Below are 26,782 nucleotides of genomic sequence, written 5' to 3'. Positions count from 1 at the left end.
TTTTAGAAGATTGCTGAGAGCACAAGAACAAAAGGGGACCCCTTTAATCAACTCAGATAGCCAACGAGCCCGCCTTGTGTTTGGTCACTTCTCAGAGAACCAGCCCTGCCCTTCCCAAGTCCCTGCTCCCCCGCACAGCGTGGAGGAAACGTGCAGACTGTGGAAGGATCTGTCCCGCATGTCCTTGCTTTCTTAGTAGAAAATATGGGACACAATTGGACAACTTCGTGATGGCTCAGGGACCTCACTGAGGGCCTCTGTGCTTTTTACTGGCTGTGGTCGTGCTGGGACAGCCTCGTCACGGCAGGGGGCTGGGGCGGGGAGTTGAGGCTGGTGGCCCTTCACTAAGTGCCCTGCGCTCCTTGTGCTTTTATAGGAACTTGGTTTCCTTTTCGAAGTTCTTTCATTCCCTTCCCGGTCGCACAGTGTCTGGACCATGGGCTGGAGTGTTTCATCCCTCCTGGTTGGGAGAGGGTTGTGGTGTGGCCTTCGCTTGGCTCCTATGCCTGGAGCCCTAGAGACCCACCCCTTGAAAGTTTAGAGAGCATTTTTCATTGATCGCATTGCTGTTTCCCTGCTAGCACATCCAGTCTTAACAAAGCATCACACAGCACAGGAACTCCATATTTTGTAATAACATATATGTGTGTGTGTGTGTCTGTGTGTGTGTGTATGTGTATATATATGTGTGTGTACATACACACATATATGAATATACACACGCATGCATATACACGCATACATATACACGTGTATGTATGCATACACGTGTATACATATTCACACACATACACATATGTACATATACGTACATATATACACATACATATATATCCTGTTATATATATAAAACTGTTATATTCAGTGGTATGTATATATACATATATATAAACCGGAATCACTTTGTTGTATACCTGAAACTAGCACAACACTGTGAATCAACTATACTTCAATTAAAGGAAAACCCTAAATATCTGTGCAAAACTAAAAAAACCCCAAAATAAAGCCTCACAGAGCATAGCGTGCTTCTCGGGTGATTTCCCCGTGCACAGCTGGTCTTGGCCTCAGGGAGCTGATTCTCTCTAACTTCCTCCCTGACCTTCTATGACGGTGGCATCTGGGGCTTTAGCTGTGGTCCTCCTGCCTGAAGTCGGCTGCACTTTGCCAGTCGCGCACAGACTCTGTTTTAGCTTCTGGCCTCATCAGTGTGGAATGTGCTGCGGTAAACGATGGGCCTTGGAGCTGGTAGGAACCCTAGAGACCGTGGTGGCAAATATCCTGCTGCTCAGGGAGGATAGGGGATCAGGGAGGATACTACCCACCTCCCAGGACTGAGAGGGGAGGGGCTTTGGTGGTACCGAGAACTTTGGGGGACCAGAAACCTTCAGTGGCCAACATTTTCTGAGCACCTTCCAATGCACAGGTTTATAAAAGCAGAAGGGCACCAAGGAGCTCTTCATCTTTCAGAGTCACTGCTCATCACTCATAGTGGCTAAAGTTAAAAACACGAACGGAGGAATGATTAATAATATGATTAATAATGGTTCATGCATTTGATGGATGACTAAGCAGAGGAATCTCTAAGACCACAAAGGTAGATAGTTTAACGTTAGAGCAAAAATGATGGATTCAAAGACGAAAGTACGTTTTGTGCCCATACCATGTTAGAACTAGGTGAGAGCACATAGGTCAGAGTCGTGTGATGGTAATGGGACTGTGAGATTAAAACATAGCATTTCCAAACTTTCTCTAATGCTGATTTATAATTCCCGTTATGGGAAGACATACAAATAGGGACTTCCTTAGTGGGCCAGTGATTAGGACTTTGCACTTCCACTGCAGGGGCCTGGGTTCGATCCCTGGTTGGGGAGCTAAGATCCCGAAAACCTCTAGGCCAAAAAAAAAAAAGAAAAGAAAAGAAGAAGAAATATAGCAAAATGCAGCTGACCATCATTGACACGACATAGGCCTTGAGTTGCTTTTCGGGGAAAGGGGATGATTTGCTCTATTTCCTGCTCACAGTCTGCTCGTGAACGTGGGGCTGGTGACGTGGGAAGGCGTGTGGGACTCCAGTTGAACAGGATCGTCTCTGCCCAGCTTTGACTTCAGCCTCCTTCACTCCACCTTCCAACTTTAACGGTGCCGAGTATCCATCTACGCGGCTTTTCTTCCTCTGCTTCATCCCCAAACGTCGCATCTTCCTTTTGTTTCATCTCCATCTTGTAAGCTGTTTTAGGACTGAAATGATTGCTGAGTATGAATGAAGAGATTCAGGACAAGGTACAGCCAAAGTCAAACCCTTAATTTTCACAAGGGTGGTTTATCTAGATTGTGGTTCAGCTGCGGACAACTCACCCCAGACAGCTGGGAGTTTGATTTCATTGCAATTTGTGTTTACGGGTGACCCAAGAGTTGGGTGCGAAGTGTGGTGCCTGGATTGTCTCTCATCCTGGCATGAACTGGGATAAAGCCTGACGCTGAGGCCAAGCTGTCAATGTGTTGATGGGATAATTGAACCCTGCAGAAGGCAGCCACTTTGGTACTTGGCTTCTAGGCAGTCTCAAATGAAAGTCACTTCTCTTTTTTTTTAAACAAGATAAAGGATTTTAATATGTTTACAGCAAAGTTTAAGAAAATAATCAGGTGGAACGAGGCCTTATGAAAAATTCCCCAATTAAGAAAAATAAGTACAGGTAAACAGGCAGAAAAATCAAATTAATACAAGGATAAAAAAATAAAATTTTGCTCCTAATTATTACCTACAATATTGTTTTGTAAAAGAAAGCATTGTTTCTACGATTTGCTTGAGATTTCTTTTATGTTTTTTCTTAAAGATATTTTAAATGTAGGTAATATATGCCATGTTAAAAATTCACCCTTTTCATTAAGGGATAAAATGAAATTTGAATTCCCTCCTTCGCTCTCTGGTCCCCTGGTCCCTGACCTGAAGGTAACCAATGTTAGCAGTTAGCAAGTCACCTTCTTCAAAGCAAACACTGGCCTGGGTTGCTAGTGCTTTGAGCATCGTAAAAGGGGGTGGCCGGGCCCGCTGATTGTGGCCAGCCCTGGGAGATGCCTGTCTGTTTCCCTCATTGTTCCAGAGAAGCAGAACTTCCTCTTTCTGACTGATTACACATTGTGAAGCCACACATTTTCATGGTCCCTTTACTCCTGAGCCAGCTGTCAGGCAGAGACAGGGTCTCCGAGCACAAACTGCTTGAAGCCTTTCATGTCTGGTTTCCTGAGTACGAAAAGGCAGGGCTGGTTCTTGCTGCCTGGTTTTTCATCTCTTTCCTAGCGGTCTAGCCTATCAGTGTACCCGGCTGCCCCAAAACGGCCACGGAAGGAAAAGGCTGAAAAGCTCTCCTCTGATCAGGCCTGTTGGGCTTGTTTGGGAAATTACATTAAAAAATTTGAAACTTGATCTCTAGACACTTACGGCCATGGGTGCTTTTAGCCTGACGGGTCTTTGTATTACATCTTAAAGTGGGAATTTTAATATTTATAACTGAACATTCCTCAGATAAATATAAAATTCAGATGCGTAGTTTTACCCAGTGCCCAATGCTTCCTGTAACGCGTTTGTCAAGTGTTTATTCAGCCAACTCAGCATCGCGGTTCCTATGCAGAATCCATGCCGCTTGGAAACAGCCTGTGTGATCCTCACACAGAGAAGAGGAATGTGGGCTCCGAGCAGAGACGCGGTGCACTCGGAATCTGAGACCCTCGAGGCCTGCCGTCCACCACCCCGGGTCCTTCAAGACTCAGCACAATCATCTCCTCTCCTTGAACCTGTTTCTTGCCATCCCTCCCCACCCAGGCTGAGTTAGGTAGCTTGTGGTCTGTCTCCTCACTGGGCAGGGAGCCCCTTGAACCAAGGCTCGGTCTCATTCTGCTTTGGGCCTGGTACGTGCAGGCACCGGACACCCATCTGCAGAGTGGCCGAGGGGACTTGTTCTGGTCTCTACAGGGATTTCTCCGCTTTTGTTTCTGATGACTCAGGTGGCATGGATTAGTATTGTTTGATCTGTTGTCAGCATGGGAAACGAACGTGCCTTGTGGACCCTTGACACTGAGAAGGGTAGACCCCCCAAGGCAAGAGGTGAGCATGGCGCGTCCACAGCGGGTTCTGGGTGAGCGCGGGATCCGCACCTCTTAGAAGTGCGGTGTTTGGAGCTCGGCGTACATTTGCGGAGTGCCTGCGTGCCTGAGTGAACTGATGTTGCGTGGCCGTGGGCACTTGAACTCTGTTTCCACTTTTGTGTCCCTCAAAGTCCGTGCATAATCACTAGAGAATGTGGAGGGTACAGAAGGGTTCTCAAGAAGCGGCGTGTTCCCTCCCTCCCGCCGCAATGGTGAATCGGTGATGCCAGGTCTGTGTTAGAAGACCGTCCCATCTCATGAGACTCCCATCTCTCCCCCAACCCATGGTGTGTTTGGAGATCTTTGCCCCCCCCCCCCAGAAAGAGGCGTGGTCTGTATGAGCTACCAAAGCTGCCCGTCATGTGCAACTTGGCTTTTTAACAGAGCTCAGTGATGGGCTTGTCCCTCCTCTCCCTGGAGTGTGTGTGTTTGCAGAAGAGAAAGTGGCCAGCACGTTGTCCCGTAGTGAGGGGTGAGGGGACACCAACTTGCCTCTCCCCATCCCGCTCCCCTCTGCGTGAACAGCTCTGGAATCCTCAGGGCTCCCTAGCATCAGATCAGGATCTCGTGGAGGCCCCCCTGGAGCCCACCAGTTCCATGGTCTCGGGGGGACGGGACAGGGTGAAGAGGTGGAGAGAGCCGTGATGGGGGTGGTGCTCACGGGAGGTCCGTGGGGGGCACTGGGCTTCCCCAGGTCTGAAGTGCAGGGAGGGGGTCAAAGCGTACACTCGGCCTGTAAGATGGGAGCACTGCTCGGATGAAGATCAGTGCAGACACCCCACGTGGCGCCAAGTTGATTCATGCCCACCTCTTAGAGATAAGCCTCCAGGCACTTCTGGCCTAAGTGGAAGCTTCCTCTTCACCCCAAATAAATGAGTAGTAGCCAGAGGGCAGATAAGGAAAGAGCGGGCAGGGGAGGAAACGGGAAGTTGAGGAGGATAACACACAGAGGTGAAAAGAAACTCTGCATCAGCTTCCTGTCGGGGAAAATGTGGTTCTCCCTCGGGGAACAGACAAGCTCCCCGGATGGTTCAGGGAGAAAAGTGAGAGGAGACGCAAGCAACACAAGATGCCTGCAGGTTAGAGCAGAGCAGAGAGGACAGAGGGAAGTGGGTCTGGTCTCCGGGGAGTGCTGGGCCCTCGCATTGGCTTGGCGCTTCTGGGGATGGGCACTTTCGTGAGGCCAACCTTCTGAGGCTGGTTCTGGAGGAAGTGAGTCATTGAAGACCCAGCTATACCCTGAGCAAGTTTGTCCCTCTGTCCACTTATGGCAGAGCCTCCTCTGATGCTCAAGGTTCCAAAACAAGGGCTGGCGAGGACATTGTTTCAGAGTTCTCCCAGCCGTTTCCCTGGTTTACTAGTTCCCTGAGATGCCCTTCCCAGTGAGTGAATGAATGAATGATTCCCTGGTCATATGAGGTTAGGGGATGCTGCATCCCAGTTTCCCTCTGGAGAGTTACAGAACAAGTCAGCCTATCACAGGCTCTGAAATGCCTGCACTAAAGGAATTTAACACGTCATCTTTCAGGCCAGCTGGACTGCGGACAGGCTTGCTGTATTTCTATTGCAAAACCACACAGACTACGTGTATGGGGGCCCCCTGGATTAAAAAGTATATGCAGCCCTTAGAGGGTGGTCTTTGCCGTGGACTTTTCCCCTCCTTTAAGTAACACCTCTTAACATCTTGAGAGATGCCTGCATTCTCTGGGGGCACAGCTCAGGAGACACTGGAGCCAGATACTGTCTTGCCCATCAGGGGTGTGCAAACAGCACTACTTACACAGCATTTGTGGGGCAAACAGTCTGAGTGGGGTGGACTCGTGCCCACTCATCCAATCGGTCCTGCCTGGAACCCACAAAATCCTTTTGCAGGATGGTTTTCCGAGATAAGGATGCAGCCTGTGGCCACAGATAGAGCGTGAATTAGTTCTGCACCGAAGCACCACCCTCAGCCCCAGTGTTCTTAGCTCAGCGCTTTCTTCGGTCTTAGTGGTTCCCGTATTGGCAGGTGGTGGTGGGAATGCTCCAGGGTCCTTTAAAATGGTTAAAGGCCACTGATATGCAGTCCTGAACATACATAACAAAGAATCCTTGAATATACGTCGGAATTGAATGTGTAAATTCTTAAATCTGTGTCTTAGAACTTAAAAAAGACTGAAGTGACCTCCTGGACCTGTTTCCTATCTCTGAAGTAGTTAAAACCCTATAAACCTTCAGTGTTTTGGGGGGGTTTAGATTCTACGATAGCGGTTCCCAAACCTTGCTGCATGTTAGAATCCAGCTTTTAATTCCGCTGCCTGTGTTGTATCCTATTCCAATTAGATCACAATGTGGTGGGGTGGGGGCAGGGAAGAGCCAGGTATTTGAATTTTTTAAAGATCCCCAGTAATCCCAACATGCAGCGAAACTGGGGGCACTGACGTAGAAGCACTTTATTTTTATTATAACATTTTATTATAACGACCACGCCTCTGTGAGAGAAGCAGGACAGGAGCTCGTCCTCACCTCGTAAGTGAGATGACAAAGGTCGTACGGGGCGAAGAGACACGATCCAGGTCACAGATCAGGTTCCAGACAAGTGTCATTCCTTACTTGGGCCAAACCCGGCCAATCAGACTAGATTCTGGGGATGTTGGGATATGAGACCGGGGGGTGGGTGGGAGGAACTGGGCTTGAAAACCCAGAGGATTGAACACGGGCCTTCGTGCCTGAAGGAGAAACAAGAAAACCCCTTCAGTGTCATGCCTCCTGCCCTAGCAATGCTGCCTCTGTCTGGGGACCACTGGTCTGCGTTTCATTTCTAGGGACACAGAATGGACCCCGCGTGCCAGAGTTGGAGGAAATTATCAGAGCCCACAGCTTGTCTTCAGACTTAATGTCGACTATTTCTCTCCTTTGATTTTCTATTTTTTTTATAAAGTTATTTATTTTACGTATTTACTTTTGGCTGCGTTGGGTCTTTGTCACTGCGTGCAGGCTTTCTGTAGTTGCGGCGAGCGGGGGCAGTTACTCTTCGTTGCGGTGTGCGGGCTTCTCACTGTGGTAGCTTCTCTTGTTGTGGAGCACAGGATCTAGGCGCACAGGCTTCAGTAGTTGCGACATGTGGGCTCAGTAGTTGTGGCTTGCGGGCTCTAGAGCGCAGGCTCAGTAGTTGTGGTGCACGGGCTTAGTGGCTCCGCGGCATGTGGGATCTTCCTGGACCAGGGCTTGAACCCATGTCCCCTGCATTGGCAGGCAGGTTCTTAACCACTGCGCCACCAGGGAAGTCCCTTTCCTTTGATTTATAAACAAGTCCTCCCCGTGAGTTTTGAGGCTGTCTCGGACATTCCCACCCTTGATTGTACAGTATCCTAGTCTCTGCATCAGCAGGCGTGAGAACACCTACCAGTCTGTGGAATTGTCCTATCAGCCATGGAGGCTGTTATGGGAGCAGCGGGATGGGGCAAGGGGCTCTGAGGGGGATGCTGTTGAAACGAACGATTCACTAGTAACTGGGCTTCTCTGAAGCTTCAGGGCTCATAAACTAGAGGCTTAGAAGCAAGGATGAATGATCCCACATCCCCCAAATATCACCGGTTCAGAGCATTTTTCCACCGTCTGACATGATTGATTAATCCTATTGTATGTATGGGGAGAAGTACTCACATTTCTTACTTAAAAAAAAAAATACACTTATTTTTATTGTATAATTCAATGTGTTTTTTGTTTGTTAGTTTGTTTTTGTTTTGTTTTGTTTTTGTCGCACCGCATGACTTGTGGGATCTCAGTTCTCTGACCAGGGATTGAACCCGGGCCACGGCAGTGAAAGCGCCGAGTCCTAACCACTAGGCCGCCAGGGGACTCCTGGTACTCACGTTTCTAATAGCCCTACAAACGTGGAGGATAAGCCAGGAATTCCTTTGGTTAGAGGTGGGCAAGCAAGGACAGTGACCCCTTGGATGACATACTCTGTGTTGCTGGGGACTTGGAATGGATGGCCTGACATTCTAGGTCTTAGAAGGAGACATAAGGTGCTTCAACTTCCATTTTATCATCATTATTATTACATGAAACTCTCTCTAGCTTAGAAGACTATTTGAGCATTATTTCTTCCCTAGCTTCAGAAAAATGATATTGTGAATTCTCCTAAAAACGTATTGTCATGAAAGATTGCCACTAAGACTTAGCAGTAAGGAATCCACGAGGCCTGAATCTGACTAGGTTTGACAAAAACTCGCTTTTTTTTTTTTTTAAGAGTTTGAATGAATCTTTAGGATGCTATGCTTCGTGAGGTATATTATAATAAAACACTGACATTGGGAGTGTTACTTATAAATGCAGTGGCGTTGAAGGTGACCCCCGTCAAGAGCTCGCTCCCTTGCCTTCCACAGTGGTTCCTCGATGAGGAGGGAAAAGGGGTGGAAAGTCTGGCAGTCGCTCCCCTGAGGGCCGCGTTTCCCACCTGCACAAGCCGGTCCTCGTGTATGTTGCAGCCAAAAGAAAGATTTAGAGCTTATTCAGCCTCAACCAGGGCCACTCACAGGAGGTGCTCAAACCAGCAGCGGCGCCTGGGAGTGACTTAGAAATGCAAGTTCTCCAGTCCCCAGAGCAGCTCTGCGGAGTCTGCATCCTTGGGGCGGGACCCCGCCGCCGTGTTTTCCCAGGCTCTCCCGGGGTTTAGTGCTCACAGAGGTGGAGTGGCGTGGCCCTGGACCGATGGTTCTCAAAGTGGGGTCACAGCTCCCCACCTCACCCGTGACCTTGTTAGAAGCCACCCGATCTCTTAGTCCTTGGACGTTGGCAGGAGGCAGTGGACACATTCCCTGGGACTTTCCAATGTTCGCGGATGAACCTGTAAAGTAATCCATTCTCCGATAAGCACAGAGTCTTAACTGCTGGACTGCCAGGAAAGTCCATGTCTCCTAACTTTGGATTTCATTTTATTCCCACTGAATACGGGGGATGGAAGGGCTATCATGCATGATGGGGGGGAAATCCAACATGTAGTTCCGATACCCTCCGACCCTTAAAGAATGGAATCATTGGCCGCGAGTGCCTCTAAATTGCCCGTATTTCTCGTTGCCGGTAGAACTGACAGAAAACATCGGGCTTCCTGTGAATCTGCTTGAGAAACATGACCTGTGGCCCGCCTATGTCACGTACACATCCCCGCTGGTGAAAAGACTGATTGAGAAAAGCAAAGCCAGAGACGTGGAACGCTTGCAAACGGCCGAGGAGAGCCGGCCGACATGCAGGCAGAGAAAGCCTCCCAGCGTCATCCAGCTGGAAAGGAGAAAGTCCTTCACGTCCTTAGGCAACATGATGTTCAAGGACGTGGGGTCAGAGACCATGCTCTCGGCGTGGGGCTCTTTCTCCATGTCGGACACGGGTTCCCCCGTGGTTCCAGAGCGCACCCACTTCCACGCGGATGCTAGGGCAAGTCCCACCGCCGACTACAACAAGATCATCTTCTCCCGGAAGCCGAGGATGAGGGTGCTTCCGTACCGCTCACTGCTGGCCGGCGAGGAGAAACGCCCCGACGTTTAACAGGGAGTCCCTGCAGCTGCCCCCAAGCTTGTACAGCAGTTAAGGGCCATTTGCCACATATTTCGTGACGGCCTTTGCGTTGGAACTTGCCCCTGCTCGGGCAGAGGTCGGCTGAGATCAACCAGATGGAATGTGGGCCACGGAGGGGGTGAGGGCACCCTGTCTGGCAGTGCAGTCATGTGCGGGTGGGAAGCCCCCGGGCTCTAGATCCTGCCAGAGATGCTTAGGACCCAGCTGGGGGTGAATCAGTCCTGGTCCAGGCAGGAGACAGCAATCACACCAGAGATCCTTTGATAGAAAGAATTTCTAGCCAGGTAGCTGCAAAGGCAGGAAGGGGACACAGAGATGTGGATGGAGGGGGCGCCCGCAGGAAGCAGGCTGGGGGGACAAAGAGAAGGCGTTAAGAGTTAGACACTCGGAGAAGGGGCAGGTGGGCTGCATCTCAGCTCCCAGACGCTGGTGTCCTGAGCTCGCAGGAGACCCCTTTGGGGGTGGCAGCCCTGCCTCTGAGGAGGGGGAGCTGTTTGGCTGACGGACGCCCCGAAGTTGGCTCTGAGAGTGTTCGGAAAACCAAAATGGGACTCAAATATTTGTTTCTGGAAGGAGTTGACACCGTCCGAGTGAACGAGAATTGCTGGGGAAAACAGAAAGGGACAGGAAGCCGACAGAGGTAAACAGGAAACAAATCAGGAGCGAGTTCCTTCTTCTTCCTTCAGCCTCCGGACTCCCTCTGGCTCTTTTGATGGGCAGAGCCTCACCGGGAGGGGAGCAGAAATGTGATTTGCAGGATCCCAAGTCCTGCATCTCAAAGCAGAGTGCAAAAGGATGGGCTTGGAGCCAAGGGAAGATGAGCTCACTACCTGCCCGGTGGGGTTCTGGGCGATCCCACCTTGCTGCCCGCCTTGGCACCTGGTATTGGGATGTTTGCTCCTTGGAGGGTTTACAAAGTGGCAGTGGAGACCCGGGCGTCCCCTGCTGAGAAATGGAGGATTTTTCTCCCCTGTAGTTCTTTAAGTCTTGTGGAGCTCAGTTGGCTGGGGGAGAGGTTCCCGGCTGGACCCCAGCTATGCTTTGTCAGATGCAGCTGGCATTGGTCCACCCATGCTCTGAGCTGTTCCCACTTGGCCTCAAAGCAAACGATGCTGTACTCAGTCTGGACGCAGAAGACTCTGTCTTTAGACACAAAGAGACTCGAGTTATGACAGGCAGACCACACGGTCTCAGGCTTGGGGCTTGCCTGCTGAGCATGCCCTCATTGGTAGCATCTCTCTTCTTTGCCCTCACCTGAGTTTCTCTGCTTATATTTGTGAAGCAGTTAATACTCACCCTGTTTCCCTCACGGAGACATAGAAGATGCAATGTGCTAGTTGCTGGAAGAGGCTGAATTTTTGCAAAAAGAATAGGTGATTTCCAGTGAATCTGAATGACTGTATTTGGGTCCACGGAACATTTATAGACATGGAGGCTGGTGATAAATTCCCAACGAGAATTCTTCTCTCTTCTCTCCTTTTATGGGGGTTTATAGCCAGAGTATGTTTGGGAAGCTATGGATTATAGATCCTCATTGTGTTAGTGTTCGCATAGTTTTTTGGGTGTTTTGTTGTTTCTGTTTTTTTAAATCTCTAGGTGTTTGGCAGTTGTTACACGCATATACTCTCTAAGTTAAAATGGTTGTTTTATAGATAGTATTGTTTAGATTAGTTTAATTCTCAGCCTGTTACAACCACACAAGCAGGAACCAAGGACATACGCACTCTATGCTGTGATGAAAATGGCTTGTGTCTGTGACTGTGGTCCAGACGCATTGTCTCCTGAGGCCGTTTTTGAGAGAGAAACAGTCTAATTCCTTGGAAAGGAGGGAGTCCCTTCAAGGCCAAGCTGGGTTCGCAGGTCCCTGGGGGGGTGACTGTGTAAACAAGGCTGCAGTGCTGGTGGGTGCGGGCCGGGTGCTTGGCGGTGGCCTGGGAGCCCTCCACTTGGCAAGGGAGGCGGGGTGCGGGGCGGGGGGAAGGCCTCAACCCAGGGGCCTGGGGGAGCCATGCACTTGATAGACAGCAAATCCTCCTCTTCCTTTCGTGGGCCGGAGGACCTTGCTGTAGGAGGCGCGACTGCCCCACAGTCCCCTTAATCTTTTCTTAGGACATGGATAAAAGCTGGGTACCCCGAGGTAGGGATTTTGACCCCTGGGATTTGGTGGGCGTCCTGGGAGGTGGAGGAGAAGTCACACGTAGCCCAGGGACCCCAAGCAGGGACTGGCTCCGTGTCCCTGGAGACGGAGACCCGCAGCAGAGTCCCAGCCCCGTAGCCTCGCTCCGCGTGTCGGCAGAGGTGGTAAAAAAGATCGTAGAAGTGCTTTGTGAGATGTGGGCTGGCCAGGGTGCCCGTCAGGACCGAGCGTCTCTTTTCAGCTTTAGCTGAGTCATTCGTTCCTAGAAGCTTCTTGGAAGCCCCTCCTTTCTGGAGTGACGGGCAGGGGCGGCAGGTTATCGGGGCCACAGATAAGACAGGATGCGAGCCGGAGGGGGGAGGTAAACAGGGGCCTGGGGTTTACTGTGAGCTGATGTCGTCAGAGCCCGGACTGAAGCTCAGACCTGGGTTTGTGTTTGTCAAATAATCAGGAAACCCTCCCTCTTCCTCCTTCACTAACCCCTCCCCACTCGCATCTCTTCGGGGGTGAGGGCAGGCAGCGCCGGCAGGGGATGCGGGAACACCCCAGCTTTAGGTGCCACCCCATGTTCTGTGCCTTGGTCCTGACGATGATCCGATGTCTATATGGGACAGGGCGGGATAAACAGTGTCATGAAAATGACCTTGGGCTTAATGCCAAGGCCCCCATCTCTTCTCCCAGGCTCTCTATTCCAGGGCAAATAAAAGTTCCCACTCCACCTGAGGCCTTTCTAGGAAGCTTCTACTGCTGGGGGCCGGGCAGAGCTCGTGGTACCAATCCACTTCCTCTTCAGGTCTAAGTGTTCAGCCACCCAGGACCCTCCAATGCTTTTGGTAGACAAGGCAGGTGAGAAGCACAACTCTTCCAGCAAGTCAGCATGGTTTCTGCGGACCGCCAGTCAGGAGGGGTTTGTGGAGAGAGGAGTTGGTTCCAGAGAAAGTGGCGGCTGGAAGGAAGCTCGCCCCGAGGACCACACGTGCGCCAGCACCTGTGCACACACTTCTGTGTGTTGCAGCGCGTCTACATCCATTCACTGTCCAGGGGCTTCTGTATGCTTTCCTAGCTGACCCTGAAGGAAGTGAGCCCCTCTGGGACTGGAACCCAGGCCCTCAAGCCCAAGTCCAGGCTGCCTCCCCTGTACCCGGGTCCCCTCCCCCTTCTCCCCCTCTTTCTCCTCCTCTGTTTCATCACCGGCAGTCCTGCTGGCGCGTCCTCAAGAGGGCAGGTGTGTCCTGCCTGTGGCTGCTGACCCATCTGTCAGGCAGTGGCTTCACTAGAAGCCCGTCGTGTGTGACCCGTGAACCAGAGCTAACTCACCGTCTGCCGCTGGACCAGCAGAGCTAGGAAGGAGGGTCTGGAAGGGCCGTGAGATCTGGACAAGGTCAGCCCTGCTCACGGTCATCTTCCCAGAGCTCGGCCCACAGCCTGGCACACGGTTGGGGCTCAATTACTTACAACGCCAGGTCCTGACACCCGAAACAGAATGCATGGCGAAGCGGTGGTTTCTTTTGTAATATCCAGAGGCTGGAGAAACCACTTGGCCGGGTTGTGTAGAAAGTTTGAGGCAAGCGGCAGGCACCTTTGCTGTAAGGTTCCTTCTGGTCCTGACAGTGTGATTCGAACAAAGGACCCAGCTGGCACCTTGGACGTGCCCTTCCTTGTAGGACGTGGGAGGGATAGAGTAGCAGGACACACAGTCTCCTAAAATTTAACATCTAGTTATTCTGTCCTTTTAAACGACCAATCCATGCCTGTCTGATGGAATTCCAAGTTAATTATACATATTTCCTCCGGGCTTTATCAGAAGGGACAAAATTTCATAGACCTAACAGTTTCTCGGGTGCCGATCGAGGGCACCCGACAGATATGCACTGGGTGCTGGCTTGTGCCAGGTACCCTGCTGGGGCCCAGCCGTGAGCAGGGCAGACACTCAGGCTTCCGTCTGGTGGTGCAGACACCGGACAATCACTTCATGCCATCGCGGTTGCGAGGGGTGTTACAGAGAAGCACAGGATTCTGTGAGGGCGTTCTTGCCTTGAGCTCCTCATGTACCCTCCCCAGGCTCATGAGGAAGGGATTAGAGAAGGAAGCAGGATTCGGATCAGGACAGCTGCTCATGAAAAGGGGTGAGGTCATGGCGCAAGTTTGGCCAAACTGAAGCGTAGTGGCCTGCTGAAGGTTTTGAACTTTGCAAAGCTGCCTTCAGTGTATGCTGGCCTGGCTCTCTTGTTTGTTTCTGTAGCACCATGGAGCTGTCCCCTGGCTGGGCCCAGGTTCAGGGCATGGCCTGTCCCTCCCGGCCCCACGAAGCAACACAGAGGCGGCGCCCACATCTGCACGCTGCTCACCCCAGGCCACTCACTTCCTGCCTTTTTGGCTGGCGGCTGGCGAGGCAGCTTCAAGGCAGGCCTCTAGCCCCTGTGTTTCCCTGACCAGACCCCGGGCGGGGACCAGGCCCAAGCCCTCAGCATCTGGCCTCTGGCCCACTGAGCCTCACCTCAACTTCCCCAGGTCTCGGAGCAAAGAGACCAGTTCTGGCCTTCCGTGCTTTCTACCAGCATTTCCGGGTTTGTGGAGGTCCCTCTGTAGACCGGGGCAAGGGGTGCGCTTCAACCCTGGGAAGGCAGGGTCCCCGCTCTACGTCCTTCCTCTTTCTGCCCTCGTCTGCAGAGCCTCTCCCTCCTTTTCTTTCCCCCCTCCTTCCTTTCCATTTGAATTTCATTGTTATTTATTTTTTTTGCCATTGCAAAATTAAATGACGCTTGTTTTAAGTGGCTCCGGCTCCCTGCGGTAGAAGGGAGCTGAGATGGCCCAGGCTCCACAAACTTTAGGAGAAGCAGGTCCCTTTAATGCCGGGATCGTGGGTCCCAGCCTCCCTCCTGAGGCCCACGGGGAGCGCCCAGACGCTCTCTGGGAAGCTCTGAGGAATGCTTGCGTAGCTCACGAAACCGCCCCTCAGGGCCCCTGTCACCCTGGCCATTGTCTCACTCCGGAGCAGTTGTCCCAAGGTCCCAGGTCGCTGCTGTCCCACTTCTCCCCAGCCCAGCCATCGGCACGGCTCTCCCAGGTTGTCCATCAGCAAGTCTACCCTGAAGGCCTGGGCGTGGCAGAAGCACAACAGAGTAAATCACAATTCTATTGGAAGTGTCTCTTTTGGGAGGCCCACAGCCTAAATCTGAATGCTGTTCCCTGGTGAGGGCCAGCTCCACCTCCAATATGGATCTCAACTCATGGCCGTTAACTCAGAATCCAGGGCCAGTTCCCCCTTAATCCTGGAGCCACTGGAGCCACCTCCACCTTCCTTTCCCGGGTCAATAACCTCCCTCTTGGTCACAGAATTGCCACTGGGATACCAAGTGGCCCATTTCTAAGAGGTGGTTTAGTTCTCCTGGCCTGGAGAAGACAATCACAATATTCAAGAGAACACAGTGCAGTTGGGGCTTCAGAACAGTTAGCAGAGGGCTTTGTCTAGTCCTCTCGGGATCCTGCTGGCAGAATGTGGGGAAGTTATGCCTTCTGATGTCCAAGGGTGGGAAGCTCCTGGCAGGATACACACAACAGCACCACCACCATCTCCATCAGCAGTTCCATCACCACCACCATTACCACCACCACCACCACCATCACCACCACCACCACCATCACCACCACCACCACCACCATCACCACCACCACCACCACCACCACCTCCACCCTCACCTCCATCTATAGCTATTACTAGTATCATCACCATCACCATGACCATCACCACCACCACCACTACCATTGACATCATTACCACCACTACCATCACCACTGTGACCACCACTACCACCTCCACCACCATCACCACCACCAGTACCAGCACAAACATCATGACCACCATCACCAATACCACAACCTCCACCTTCACCTCCATCTACAGCTATTACTAGTATCATCACCACCACTGTGACCATCACCACCACTTTCACCTTCACCTCCCCCATCTGCAACTCCATCCCCACTACCATCACCAGCACATCACCTCTGAACAAATTTATGAAAGTGCAGCCCTTATTTGTTTATTGAAAAATTATTAAACCAGCAAAGACACAGTCTCAATAAAAGGCCTATTTTATAAATTAGACAGAGGAAGACAATACTTTACTATATCACTTATAAGTAGGATCTAAGAAAGCTGAACTCAGAGAAACAGAGAATAGAGTGGTGGTTACAGGAGCTGGGGGTGGGGGGAGCGGGGAGATATTGGTCAAAGGGTACCAACTTCCCGTTATAAGATGAATGGGATCTAATGTACAGCATGCTGATTATAGCTAATAATACCGTATTATATATTTGAAGGAGGTCTGAAGAGCACATTCTGAGAAGCCCCAGTGTCGGGGGCGGGTGTGGGCTGAGGGACCCAAGTGGAGGCTGGGGAGGCAGGGTGTGAGAGTGGGTCACCTCAAGACACAAAAACGAAAGACAGACTTCTTCCTAAGAATGACCGACAGCCACTGCGGGGTTTTAGGCAGGGAAATAGCAAGCTCTGTTGGTGGAGACTAAACCCTGTTTGGATTCCTCTCTCCCTGGCCCGGCACTGTGAACATTATAGCTCACCCTTAAAGATGGGGGGTGAGGAAAAGCGGGATGTACGGCCCGCCTCTGAGGAGCTCACAAGTGATGTTAGAAGTATATACAGGCATCGCCTCCTCAAGTGGCAGGGGTCCCCTTCCAAGTCATCCACTGACTCCATGTTGCCAACCTGAGAAACTGTGCCTTGTTCCAGCAAAGCTGGGCCTGCTCGGAGCCTTCTGAGCTCCATTGTTTGGTCATGATAGTTTCTGAGTCAGTTCATGGGCTGTACCAAAACCCAGATGCTTTAGAAACACAGAATGAGGGAGGATGTGGAAGGGTGGCTCCTTTAATCTCACCCAGTCGTTCTGAAGACAAGGGAACAGAGGGTCAGAGAGGTCCAGTGATTTGGCCGAGGATTTGAATGCAGTCCCTCCAAATCTTCCCGATCCGCTGCTGACGCCTGTCATGGGCCGGGGAAGGGGCCAGGAGGCCCGAGGGCGGGGCCTGTCCTGGTAGCCCAGAGCAGGCAGCTGGAATTCCTTCAGGAGGGTTCCTGCAAGAACTGAGCTTGGAGCAGGACAGTGACACAAACAGGGTGGATGAGAGGGTGGGGCATCCCAGGTACATCCAAACACGGACCGCCATCTACAATTCCTTTTCCTAAAAAAAAAAAAAGGCAAGCTAAAGATTCTGTTGAAACTTTCTTTCCCAGCAGAGCACCACAGGCAGGTGGTGTTTGCATCCACACCCTGGTTCCGGGACGATCCCTGTCTCTCGTGCTCCAGGAGACTTGGGTTTTTCGAAACGTCTCCAAGCCCACCCCGTTCCCTTTGATCGATTCCATCTTCACGTGTAATGAATTAAAGAGCAGCATTCTTTACGAAAGGCAGGGTGAGAAGTGCTGGAGGGACAAACCATTGCCAGTCCTTTAAAGAGGCAAAATGAGCTCTGTGGCAACTGGTCCACATCCCCTCCCCCGCCCACACCCCAGCCACCAGTCACTCTCCACCTGGAGTTTTCTCTTGATGCCCTGCCGCAGACGGACAGGGCGTTGAGGTCCCCGGAGCTGCCCTCGGTATGGCCAACAGGAGGTGGAGGACAAATAGCCCAGCTTCCTTACCCCTACGTTGGGTGGATAAGTGAGCCAGTCCCACGCTGTCTCTGAGTTCCCAGCGGGACAGAGCCTCGGGTACCCGAGTAGCCGTCCCCTCAAGGATGCCCTGACCCTCGGCCTCCTTTCCTCCTCTGCCCTACTTTTCCACTCCTCTGCTGTGTCTCCCAGGTTCATGTCCCCAGTAGACTCCTTGTTCTTGAATCCTCATCTTAGAGTCTGCTTTTGGGGAACGCAACCCAAGACATCATGCAGGCAATCCCTGGATTATGCAGCCACCCAGGAATAAAGGAGTCCCTTTCTGGGGGAAGTTCCTTATTTTGTGTTTCACTCAGGGCAAAAAGGCTCTTTAAAAGACGGAAAAAACAACGCGCCTGTACATGGTCAAGAAGCCAAAAAGACGTCCGTGGAATATGATGAAAAACAGTTCTCTGTCCCCACCTCCCTGCCTGCCTCCGCCTGTCCCTCTCCCAAGAGGTGACCACCCCTAACCAGTAGATGTGTGTCCCTTTGGAAATGTTATCCTCTGAAAACCTGAAGTCACATCACGTCATATCCCCTCTTAGTAAGAAACCAGAGCCCTTCAAACAGCCAGCCAGCTCTTCTAGTCTCCTCTCTGGACCTCTTCTCCACGTTCTCCTTCGCCCTGGCAGCTCCAGCCTCCTGGACCCCATCACGCCAGCCATCAGGCTCCCTTCTCAGGCTTCTGTACCTGCCACCCTCCTGCCTGGAAGGCTCCTTCCCATCCACGTGCATAGCTCTCTCCCTCACGTCCTGAGAGTCTTGGCTCAAGTACCCCCTTCTCGGCGGAGCTTTTCTCTGAGAAGCTTATCTGCTGCAGCCCATTCCCTGCACTCCTCACACGTATCTTTGGTTTTCTCCGTATCACTTTCCACCTGCTGGACCACTCCACCATCTACTTATTGCTTGTCGCAGTAGGATATCAGCTCAGGAAAGCAGAGGGTCTGTCTCTTTTGTTCACCGCTGTATCCCCAGCGCTTGGAACAGTTCCTGGTACAAGGTAGCTGCTTGGGAAAGCTTTGTTGAATGAATGTACACACATGTCATACGATACACACTGTCCTACCCGGTGCTTTTCCCATGTAGCCATCTTGGAGGTTGTTTCTCTTGGAACACATAGGATCACTGCATCCTTTTAAGCAGCTGCAGGGTGTAAGGTCCTGTGAGTGTCGGTCATGAACTCAGCTATTCAGCCGGCCTTCCCTTGATGGACGTTTGGGTGGTTTCTGGTCTTTAGCCAGAAACAGAGCTGCTGTGTCCCACGTCTCTGCTCACACGGGGACACATCAGCACACGAGGAGTTCCTGGGGTGTGGTAGCCACTTTTTATTCTCATCTGGACAGAAACTATCAAATTGCTTTCGGAAAAGGCCACATCTATTCACATCCCCCCACAGTGGTGAGAAGGCCTGTTTCCCCCCATCCTAATCAACACGTGTGTTAGCAAACTTTTTGATCTTTGCCAACCTAATCAGTAAAAATTTTACAGATTTTCATCTCTTTCTTCTTTCTTCTTTGCATTTGTTTATATGCCATTTCCTTTTTTCCTCTCTCTCTCTCTCTCTCTCTCTGTGAACCACTTGTTTATATCTTTTCCTAATTAAAAAAAATTGGTTTGTTGGTCTTTAACCTGTGGTTCGCAAGTCCTGTTTTTATCTTAAGCCCTTCAGTCCTTTGTTCATAACCCATCTTTCAAATATTTTCCCACCTTTTCACTTGTATTTTGATGTCATTTTAGTATTTTTGGTATGGATAAAATTTAAATACTTTTACAGTCAACCTCATCAATACTTTTATTTATGGCTTCTGAATGTTGCCTTAATTAGAAAAGCTTTTTCCTCTCCCAAGAGTACATGAAAAAATTACCTCATGTTCCTTTTTGGTACTTTTACAGCTTTTCTGTTTCTTAAATATATATTTTTACCTTTAATGGATTTTAGTATAAAGACATGAAGGAGGATGCAGTTGAACTTGTCCCCTCTGGGTTGGCCAGTTTTTCCAACAACACTTATTGGATAATCCACCTTTCCCTCAGTGATGGGAATTTCCCTTTCTTATACCTTAAAGCGTGCTATGTGTTCCAGTCTCTCTGAGGACTTTCTATTTCAGCTCACTGATCTGTCTGTCTATGTGACAGAATCAAACTGTTTTCATTACTGCAGCTTTAAAAACCTCTTTTACTGTCTGATAAGAGTGTAAGCCCCGAGGACCTTTCTGAAGTTTTTTTCTGGTGGCCCCTGAGCCTTTTGGCGAGAATGAAAGTGATTTTCAGGTAGTAAAATTGCCCCCTTTTCTCTTAGGTGATCAGACTGGTGAGTGGAAGGCAGGCTCCTTGATCCTTTTAACTGACAAGCCCCGTTTCCTGCTAAAAGGTCGACAGCAAAATGAAAGCTACCTGTATTCCTTCCCTTCCTGGAGGTGATAACCTGCCTGCCACCTGAGGTGCTGAAGGTGTGCTGGGACTGGGGTACCTCCCTCGGATGTGATGGGAAGCGTCCGAACTTGAACTTGCCCATCAGTCTGAAGGCACTCCCTTTCCACTTAGAAAAGTGATACCAAAATAGAAGGAAAACGCAAAGCAGAAAGAAATTCCTCCCTTGTCACCCTTGGAATATGACTGGTGCCGACGATTCGGTCAAACGTTCCAGGAGACCGAAAGCATGGAGCACGGGGCCAAGGCCGTGAGGCTGACGCAGGGCCAGAGCTGGGCAGAGCGGCCTTCCTCCGCCCGGGCTGCTCGAGTCGCCGGTCCCCGGTTCAGTGGGAGCTTTTGGTATGAAGTCAATGTTTGCAGTGGGTGAGGCGTGGGAAGCAAAACCAGATACGTAGACATTTTTTCCTTCCCGGCTTCTTTCTCTTAGAATATTCCTGGTTCCCCAGGAACAGGCCTCCATTGTACACGCCCGCCCTGGACAGCTTGGCCGGGGGGCCGTCGGCCGCCCCAGGAGAGAGTGTGCGGGGCCCCGGGGAGCAGCTGTAAGAGTACCCAGACCTCCCCGCAAGCATCTGTCCTGCACAATCGCCCAAACCTCAGGAGGTGCCCAGAGCTTGGCACTCGCAGGCCCGGAGGAGGGATCCCACCTGGTTCTCCCACCCAGGCCGATGGGCCCCATGCACAGCTGGGCTCACCCCTTTCTCGAGGACCACGTGGACGTGTGTCTGAGACGGAGAGGGCGGGAGAGGATGATGGGGCTGGGGGGAGGAGGTGAAGGAGCTGTGAGTACAGGTCAGGTGAGGGGGGTCCCCTGCCTCCAGGCCAGTGCCCCACACAACCGCCCCCAAACTTCAGTGAGGGCCCGGCTCAACTGACAGGTGTGAGAGACTTATTATAGGCCTTGGCTCACGGCGTGATGAAGGCCACGAAAGGCCACGGTCGGCTCTCCGCAAGCTGAAGAATCAGGACAGCCTGTGGTCTAAATGAGTCCGAGCTAAAGGCCTGGGAGTTCGGGAACCGATGGTGTAAGGGCTAGTCCGAGTCCAAAAGCCCAAGAAACAGGAGCATTAGTGCCAGAGGGCAGGGGAAGATGCGTGTCTCAGCTCAAGCAGAGAGAGAGAGAGAGAGAGAGAGAGAGAGAGAGAGAGAGAGAGAGAGAGAGAGAATTTGCCCTTTCTCTACCTTTTTGTTCTACTCAGGCCCTCAGCCCATTGCATGAGGCCCACCTGCACAGGGGAGGGTGATCTTTACTCAGTCTATGGATTCAAATGCTAATCTCCTCCAGAAACACCCTCACTGACCCCCAGAAATAATGTTTTACTAGCTATCTGGGCATCCCTTAGCCCAGCCCAACTGATGTATAAAACTATCACAGTTCATCCCCAGGGAGGTCTGGTAAAATGGGAGTTGGGGTCAAAAGATAAACGTGTGGCATCGTCTTCTCAATAGATCAGCAGCCTGTGCGGCGCTCTTCGCTCTTACCACACACGTGCTCACCGAGTCAGGCTCCTGCTCGCTACCGACAGACATCGGCGGCACACGGCTGTCGAAAAGAGTAACTGAGGGACTTCCCTGGCGGTCCAGTGGTTAGGACTCCGTGCTTTCACTGCCGAGGGCCTGGCTTCGATCCGTGGTTGGGGAACTAAGATCCCACAAGCCACGTGGCACAGCCAAAAAAAAAAAAAAAAAAGTAACTGAGATGATGTACGTAGTAATAAGGACAGTTACAGTTGTGTTTGTTTACTATGAGCGTCCTACGTGCCGGGCGTGCTCTAAGTCATTTGTGTGACTTCAGTCCTCACAAAACCCGAGAGGAAGGGATTTGTAATTGTTCCTATTTCTGTATATAAATCACAGTGAAGTGCTCGGATTCAGGGAGCCTAAAGAAATGCCTAGCTCCTAGAAAAATCTCAGTAAATGTGGTGGCTGGAGCAGCTGCTCGTGCCGGCTCCTAGGAGCCAACTGTGCATGTCTCTTTCCAATGCCAAGTACGGCTGGCACGTTGCCAACTCTACCACATGACTTTGGCAGCTTGAAATCGACCACGGTGGGAGTATTTACACCACAGAAATCAGCAGACACTACAAATCAGGACTTCTTTTCCTTTTTTTTCCCGAAGAGTCCACTTCACCACCATGACTACTAAGATTATACTCCTATTGACCTAGAAATCATCTCAGACTTGGCCCCTACTAAAATCAATACACCCTCCCAGAGGGGACCCTCCCAGATGTCTTAAATGGAGGAAACATCTTCACTATACTGCAATAAAGTTTAATCAGAGAAGAGTTTTACTCCTGTGGGCTTCAACCATGGGAGCAGGAGAACACCTGAGAGGGGTCTGTGCTCAGGGGCAAATGGTTTGGGGAACCTTCAGGTACAGGTGGGAAAGCCAGGGGTAATCTGTCACCGCTAGGTAAGGGGGTGTCACGGTGCCCGCCACGGTATTTTTCTGAATAAGGTCTTGGAAGCAAAGATGCTGCCTGGTAGCCCACACCCCTGCAGGAACTGGGGAAACTCACTTGGAAAACCTGTTCTTTTCTGTAAAGTAAGGGGATTTGATCTAGAAAGAGTTCCAGAAACCATCTAGCCCGTCACTGCCACATGCAAACGCTCTGTTCACAGAAAGCTCTGAAGACTGCAAATCATCGCCCAAGCGCAGTCACTGTGATTTTCATGATGACACGTCTCCTTATTTTAGCATAAACCCAAGGGTGCGCTGTAAGGAATAAAGCCGGCTTGATGTTTGGATGCGATGGCTCACGAGAAGAAAGAGACAGATCGTGTGCACATCTTATCAAGCAATCAGACCATCACCGAGGACCCTGGGGTGACTGGCCCTGTGCTGCTGCCCCCCCTCCTGCCGCTTTGCATTGATTGTTATCGTTTCCCTGCCCCCCACGCTCCCCCCCCCCCACCGTAGATTATGAGGTTATTTGAGGACAGGGCTCAAACTGTATTCATTTCTTCATTGAACAAACATTCGTTGAAACCTATGATGTGCTTCAAAGGGGATTAAAGGGGGATGAGAGAAAATTCTTCTGTTAGGGGCTCACTGGGAGGAGGCCGACAGAGAGAAAATCGGTGGGAAGTAGCAGGAGAGAGGATGCGGTGGGGCCCTGGCTGGGCAGGTGTGGCACGAAAGTGCCATGGAAGTTGAGAAAAGGCGGGGTTAGTGGGGGGTGGCTCTGGGGAGGACTGGAAGATGCACTGGGCTGGGGGGACTTGGGACTGACGGTGGCAGTGATGTGACTTTACAGGAGAGACAGAGCCCCTGTGCTCACAGGAACTCTGATGCACTTGGAATAGTGAAGGGGACCCCCCGGGCCACAGCAGAAACGAAAGAGGTGAGATTAGAGCTCTCCAAAGCTAAGACTGGGATTGACACATATACACTATGATATATAAACTAGATGCCTAATAGGGACGGGCTGTATAGCACAGGGAACTCTGCTCAGTACTCTGTAATCACCTATATGGGGAAAGAATCTAAAAAAGAGTGGCTCTATGTAGATGTGTAACTGATTCACTTTGCTGTACACCCAAAACTAACCCGACGTTGTAAATCAACTATACTCCAATAAAATTTAAAAAAAAAGAACTCTCCAAAGCCAGGCGAGCAGCACATCCAAGTAGAGCCCAAGGCACTACGGGCTGAGCTGAGCTGACGGCCAGGCCAGGCGGGGCTTAGGTCACCGCAGGGCCCGTGGCTGAGCAGGGGGCCAGATGCAGGGGCACCGTGTGCTGGCCCCGACCCTCTGGCTGGGCCGGCTGCCTTGAGAGGCACATGCCGTACCCTGAGGAGCCGGGTGCCTCCAGAAGGAGCGCTGGCAGCTGGCCGCTCGGTTGCACCACTTTGGGATGTAACCCGAGGCCCCGGCATCCCAGAGCCTGGGGCCCTGGGCAAGCCGAGCAAGCCAGACACACAGCGAACATCATTCCTCAGCCTCACATGCCCCAAACAGGATGCAGGCTCTACAGACGAGGCGCCTCTGAGCGGGTGCCCAGGTAGTCCCAGCCCCTGCCAGGTGGGAGTGAGCACCCTGTCCTGAGGGCAATCAAAAGACGCCGACCCGTGAGGGTGTGCTGGAGGGGCTTCCCGCATCAGACCAGCGCAGGGGTTCGTGGAGATGGTGCTTGCTTCAAACGCTGAAATTCTATCCTTCTGTGCAAGGGCATTCGCCACAGCTGGAGGTATTTATAGACCCAGAGTCCATCAAGAAAGTCCCGCAATGGGAGTGCAGGCGAGGTTGCCAGGAGCTCAGAAAGCCTCGCTGCGTTTCCAAACGGGCCCTGCCCCACCTCGGGGCCCCGGGACCAGAGTACAGCACCTTACACAGGACATTTCATCATCTGTGCGTGGGGCCCCTCCCCCGACCACACAACAAGGACCCTCGTTCCCTACCCTCGGGACCCCCAGCTCGGAGCACAGGGCTTCTCGGACAGGAGGCCCCACTAAGGACTGGGAACAGAATTAAAGTGAGCCCAGCACAGGCAGCCACCCATGTCTCTCCTTCCAGCCGCTCTGCTTGCTGCAACCCAGGCCCACACGTGAGAACTTTAACTCAGGAAGATGGCCCCAGAACCTGCTTCTCAGGCAGCGCACCTCTGAGGCAGGACCGTGCAGCTCGTGCGAAGGGGCGCAGCCCTGCGAGCTCAGCCCTTCCTTTCCCAGAAGGGGCTTCCACGGAGGCAGTCAGATCTATAGAACATCTCGGCATCCATGGCCTCTTTGGGGAAGAACAGCTGGTCCTCTCAGCTGGCTTAACTTTGAAGCATTGATGTGGTACATGCAGGACCGGCCAAGAGCATCCCAGCCAAAGACTGTCTCCATCCAAATATTTCTTGTTTTTGACGGCTGGAGCATCTTCCTTAGGGACAGATCTCCTCTCGAGTTAGAGTTTATTTCCTGTTGTGTTGAAGATACCTTTTCTCATTCGGAATGAATTACAGACACAGGTGTCGACTCCACGTAGCAAATGTGATTCAGAAAAGAGAGATCATATGTAAGTTGAATATGTATATATATATATTAAAATTTTTAAAAAAATTTTATTGAAGTAGAGTTGATTTACAGTGTTGTGTTAATTTCTTCTATACAGAAAAGTGACTCAGTTATACATACATGTACATTCTTTTCCATTATGCTTTGTCACAGGATATTGAATATAGTTCCCTGTGCTCTACAGTAGGACCTCGTCGTTGAATATTTATATTTTGAATGATTTTATATGCATGGAGAACTCGTTAGCTAAATCAGTGGCATATATATACATATGTATATATAATAGATATTTTAATGTATAAAATAATACAGTGTGATATTATAAATAATATATATTGATATTATATATAAAATAATATAATCACAGAGGTCTCTTTTTGTAATCACAGAGACCTTTGAAGTCACGCTGGGGTGAAGTCAAGCAGGTGAAAGCTGGGTGGCCAGCCTGGAGGCGGGGAGGAGGCGGGGGCAGAGGGCGTGGGAGGGGCTCTGGAGGCTGGTCAGGCTCTTCCCCATTTCCTTGCAGGAGGCTTAGCACACCCTGGGAGCTCAGCAGGCAAACCAGTAGTTTTAAGAAGCCCTACAATTACGAATCCTCTAACACATGATTAAAAACCTTTCCCAAACGTAAATTGCTCTCGTCAGGAACCACAGTTCCCGGTGTGCGTGCCAGGGATTGGGGTTTTAGTGCAAATCTTTGGCTCCCCTTGCAGAAACACATCATGTCTGTCTAAGCAGCGCCCCCCGCCTCGCCTCGCCCCGCCATCCAGCCCCTCCTCCCATCTTGTCTCAGGCCCCTTTCCTCCCTGTGCCCTTTGGCCAGCTGTCCATCCTAACCCCAGCCTTCACCCAAGTGATGCTGGGCGGCCCAATGTGCCCTTCGCTCCCCAGTCCCTCCAGCCACAGACCCCCAGCTGGCATCTAGGGCAGAGGACCGAGGCGTTGAGGAACAGACCTGTCCTCAAGAGGGCCCAGGAACCCCCGCAGCAATGAGGCCAAGTGTGTCCCAGGGCGGTGGCCAGGGCTGTCCGTCCAGCCACCTGAAGACCCCCCCAGGGACGAAGCTGTAATCGGCGGGCATCGTAACGTGGGAGCAACTTCAGCCTCCCCTGGGCGGGATCTGAGCCCACCCGCGAGGTTCTCCCCTCTCCTCAGTCCCCACCCCCGCATCGACCAGGGAACCGGCAGCACAGGAGGAAACTCAGGACCCGGCTGCGGACCGGGAAGGGGGAGGTCACCACGCCGGGGTTCCGAGGACGGTGAGGATGGGACAGCTTGGGGATATGTAGCTGCAGGGTGAGCACGGCCGTGGAGCTGTCAGCAGGTGTCAGAGCCCACCCCCAAATCTGTATGTCCAAGTCCTAAGCCCTGGTCCCTCAGGTCACAAACAATGTGACCTTGTTTGGAAATCGGGTCTTTACAGAGGTAGTCAAGTTACAATAAGGTCATTAGGGTGGGCCCTGATCCAGTAAGACTGGTGCCCTTGTAACAGGGGAACCTGGGGCACAGAGGCAGACACAGAGGCTGAAGGTGCCCATTACAAGCCAGGAGGCGCCCAGGGAGCAGACCCTTCCCTCCCAGCGCTCGGAAGGAAGCAACTCTGACGCCACCTTGATCTTGGATTCCAGCCCCCAGAACGGTGAGACAGCAAGTTTCTGCTGTCGAAGCCGCCGGGTCCGCGGCACTTTGTGACAACAGCCCTCGGAAACCAGTTCAGTGGGTGCGTGGCTCGTGCTGCGGTGGTGGGACCCTGGGGCGTGGGGACCTGACTTCAGCCGTCCGGGCTGCTGGGCAGAGATGGGCTGCTTCCCGATGCTTCTCGGGGCTCTGCCTCATC

The 26,782-nt window shown here is 51.7% G+C and overlaps 2 protein-coding genes across 4 annotated transcripts in view; both read left to right on the top strand.

The window, feature by feature from the left end:
* CDRT4 (CMT1A duplicated region transcript 4) overlaps nt 1-9,680 on the top strand; it is a 72,017-nt gene extending 62,337 nt beyond the window's left edge. Inside the window, exon 3 of the mRNA XM_059996990.1 lies at nt 9,212-9,680. Coding sequence (XP_059852973.1) covers nt 9,212-9,669 — 458 coding nt within the window. The 3' untranslated portion in view covers nt 9,670-9,680. The remainder of the gene's footprint in view (nt 1-9,211) is intronic.
* The window catches only part of TEKT3 (tektin 3), a 160,394-nt gene that overhangs the window by 62,341 nt on the left and 71,271 nt on the right, over nt 1-26,782 (top strand). The window lies entirely within an intron of this gene.

Source organism: Delphinus delphis, chromosome 19 (assembly GCF_949987515.2).
Source record: "Delphinus delphis chromosome 19, mDelDel1.2, whole genome shotgun sequence".
In the NCBI taxonomy this organism is placed as follows: Eukaryota; Metazoa; Chordata; class Mammalia; order Artiodactyla; family Delphinidae; genus Delphinus; species Delphinus delphis.
The sequence above is the reverse complement of the archived record's forward strand: the minus strand, read 5'-3'. Positions and strand labels throughout refer to the sequence as shown.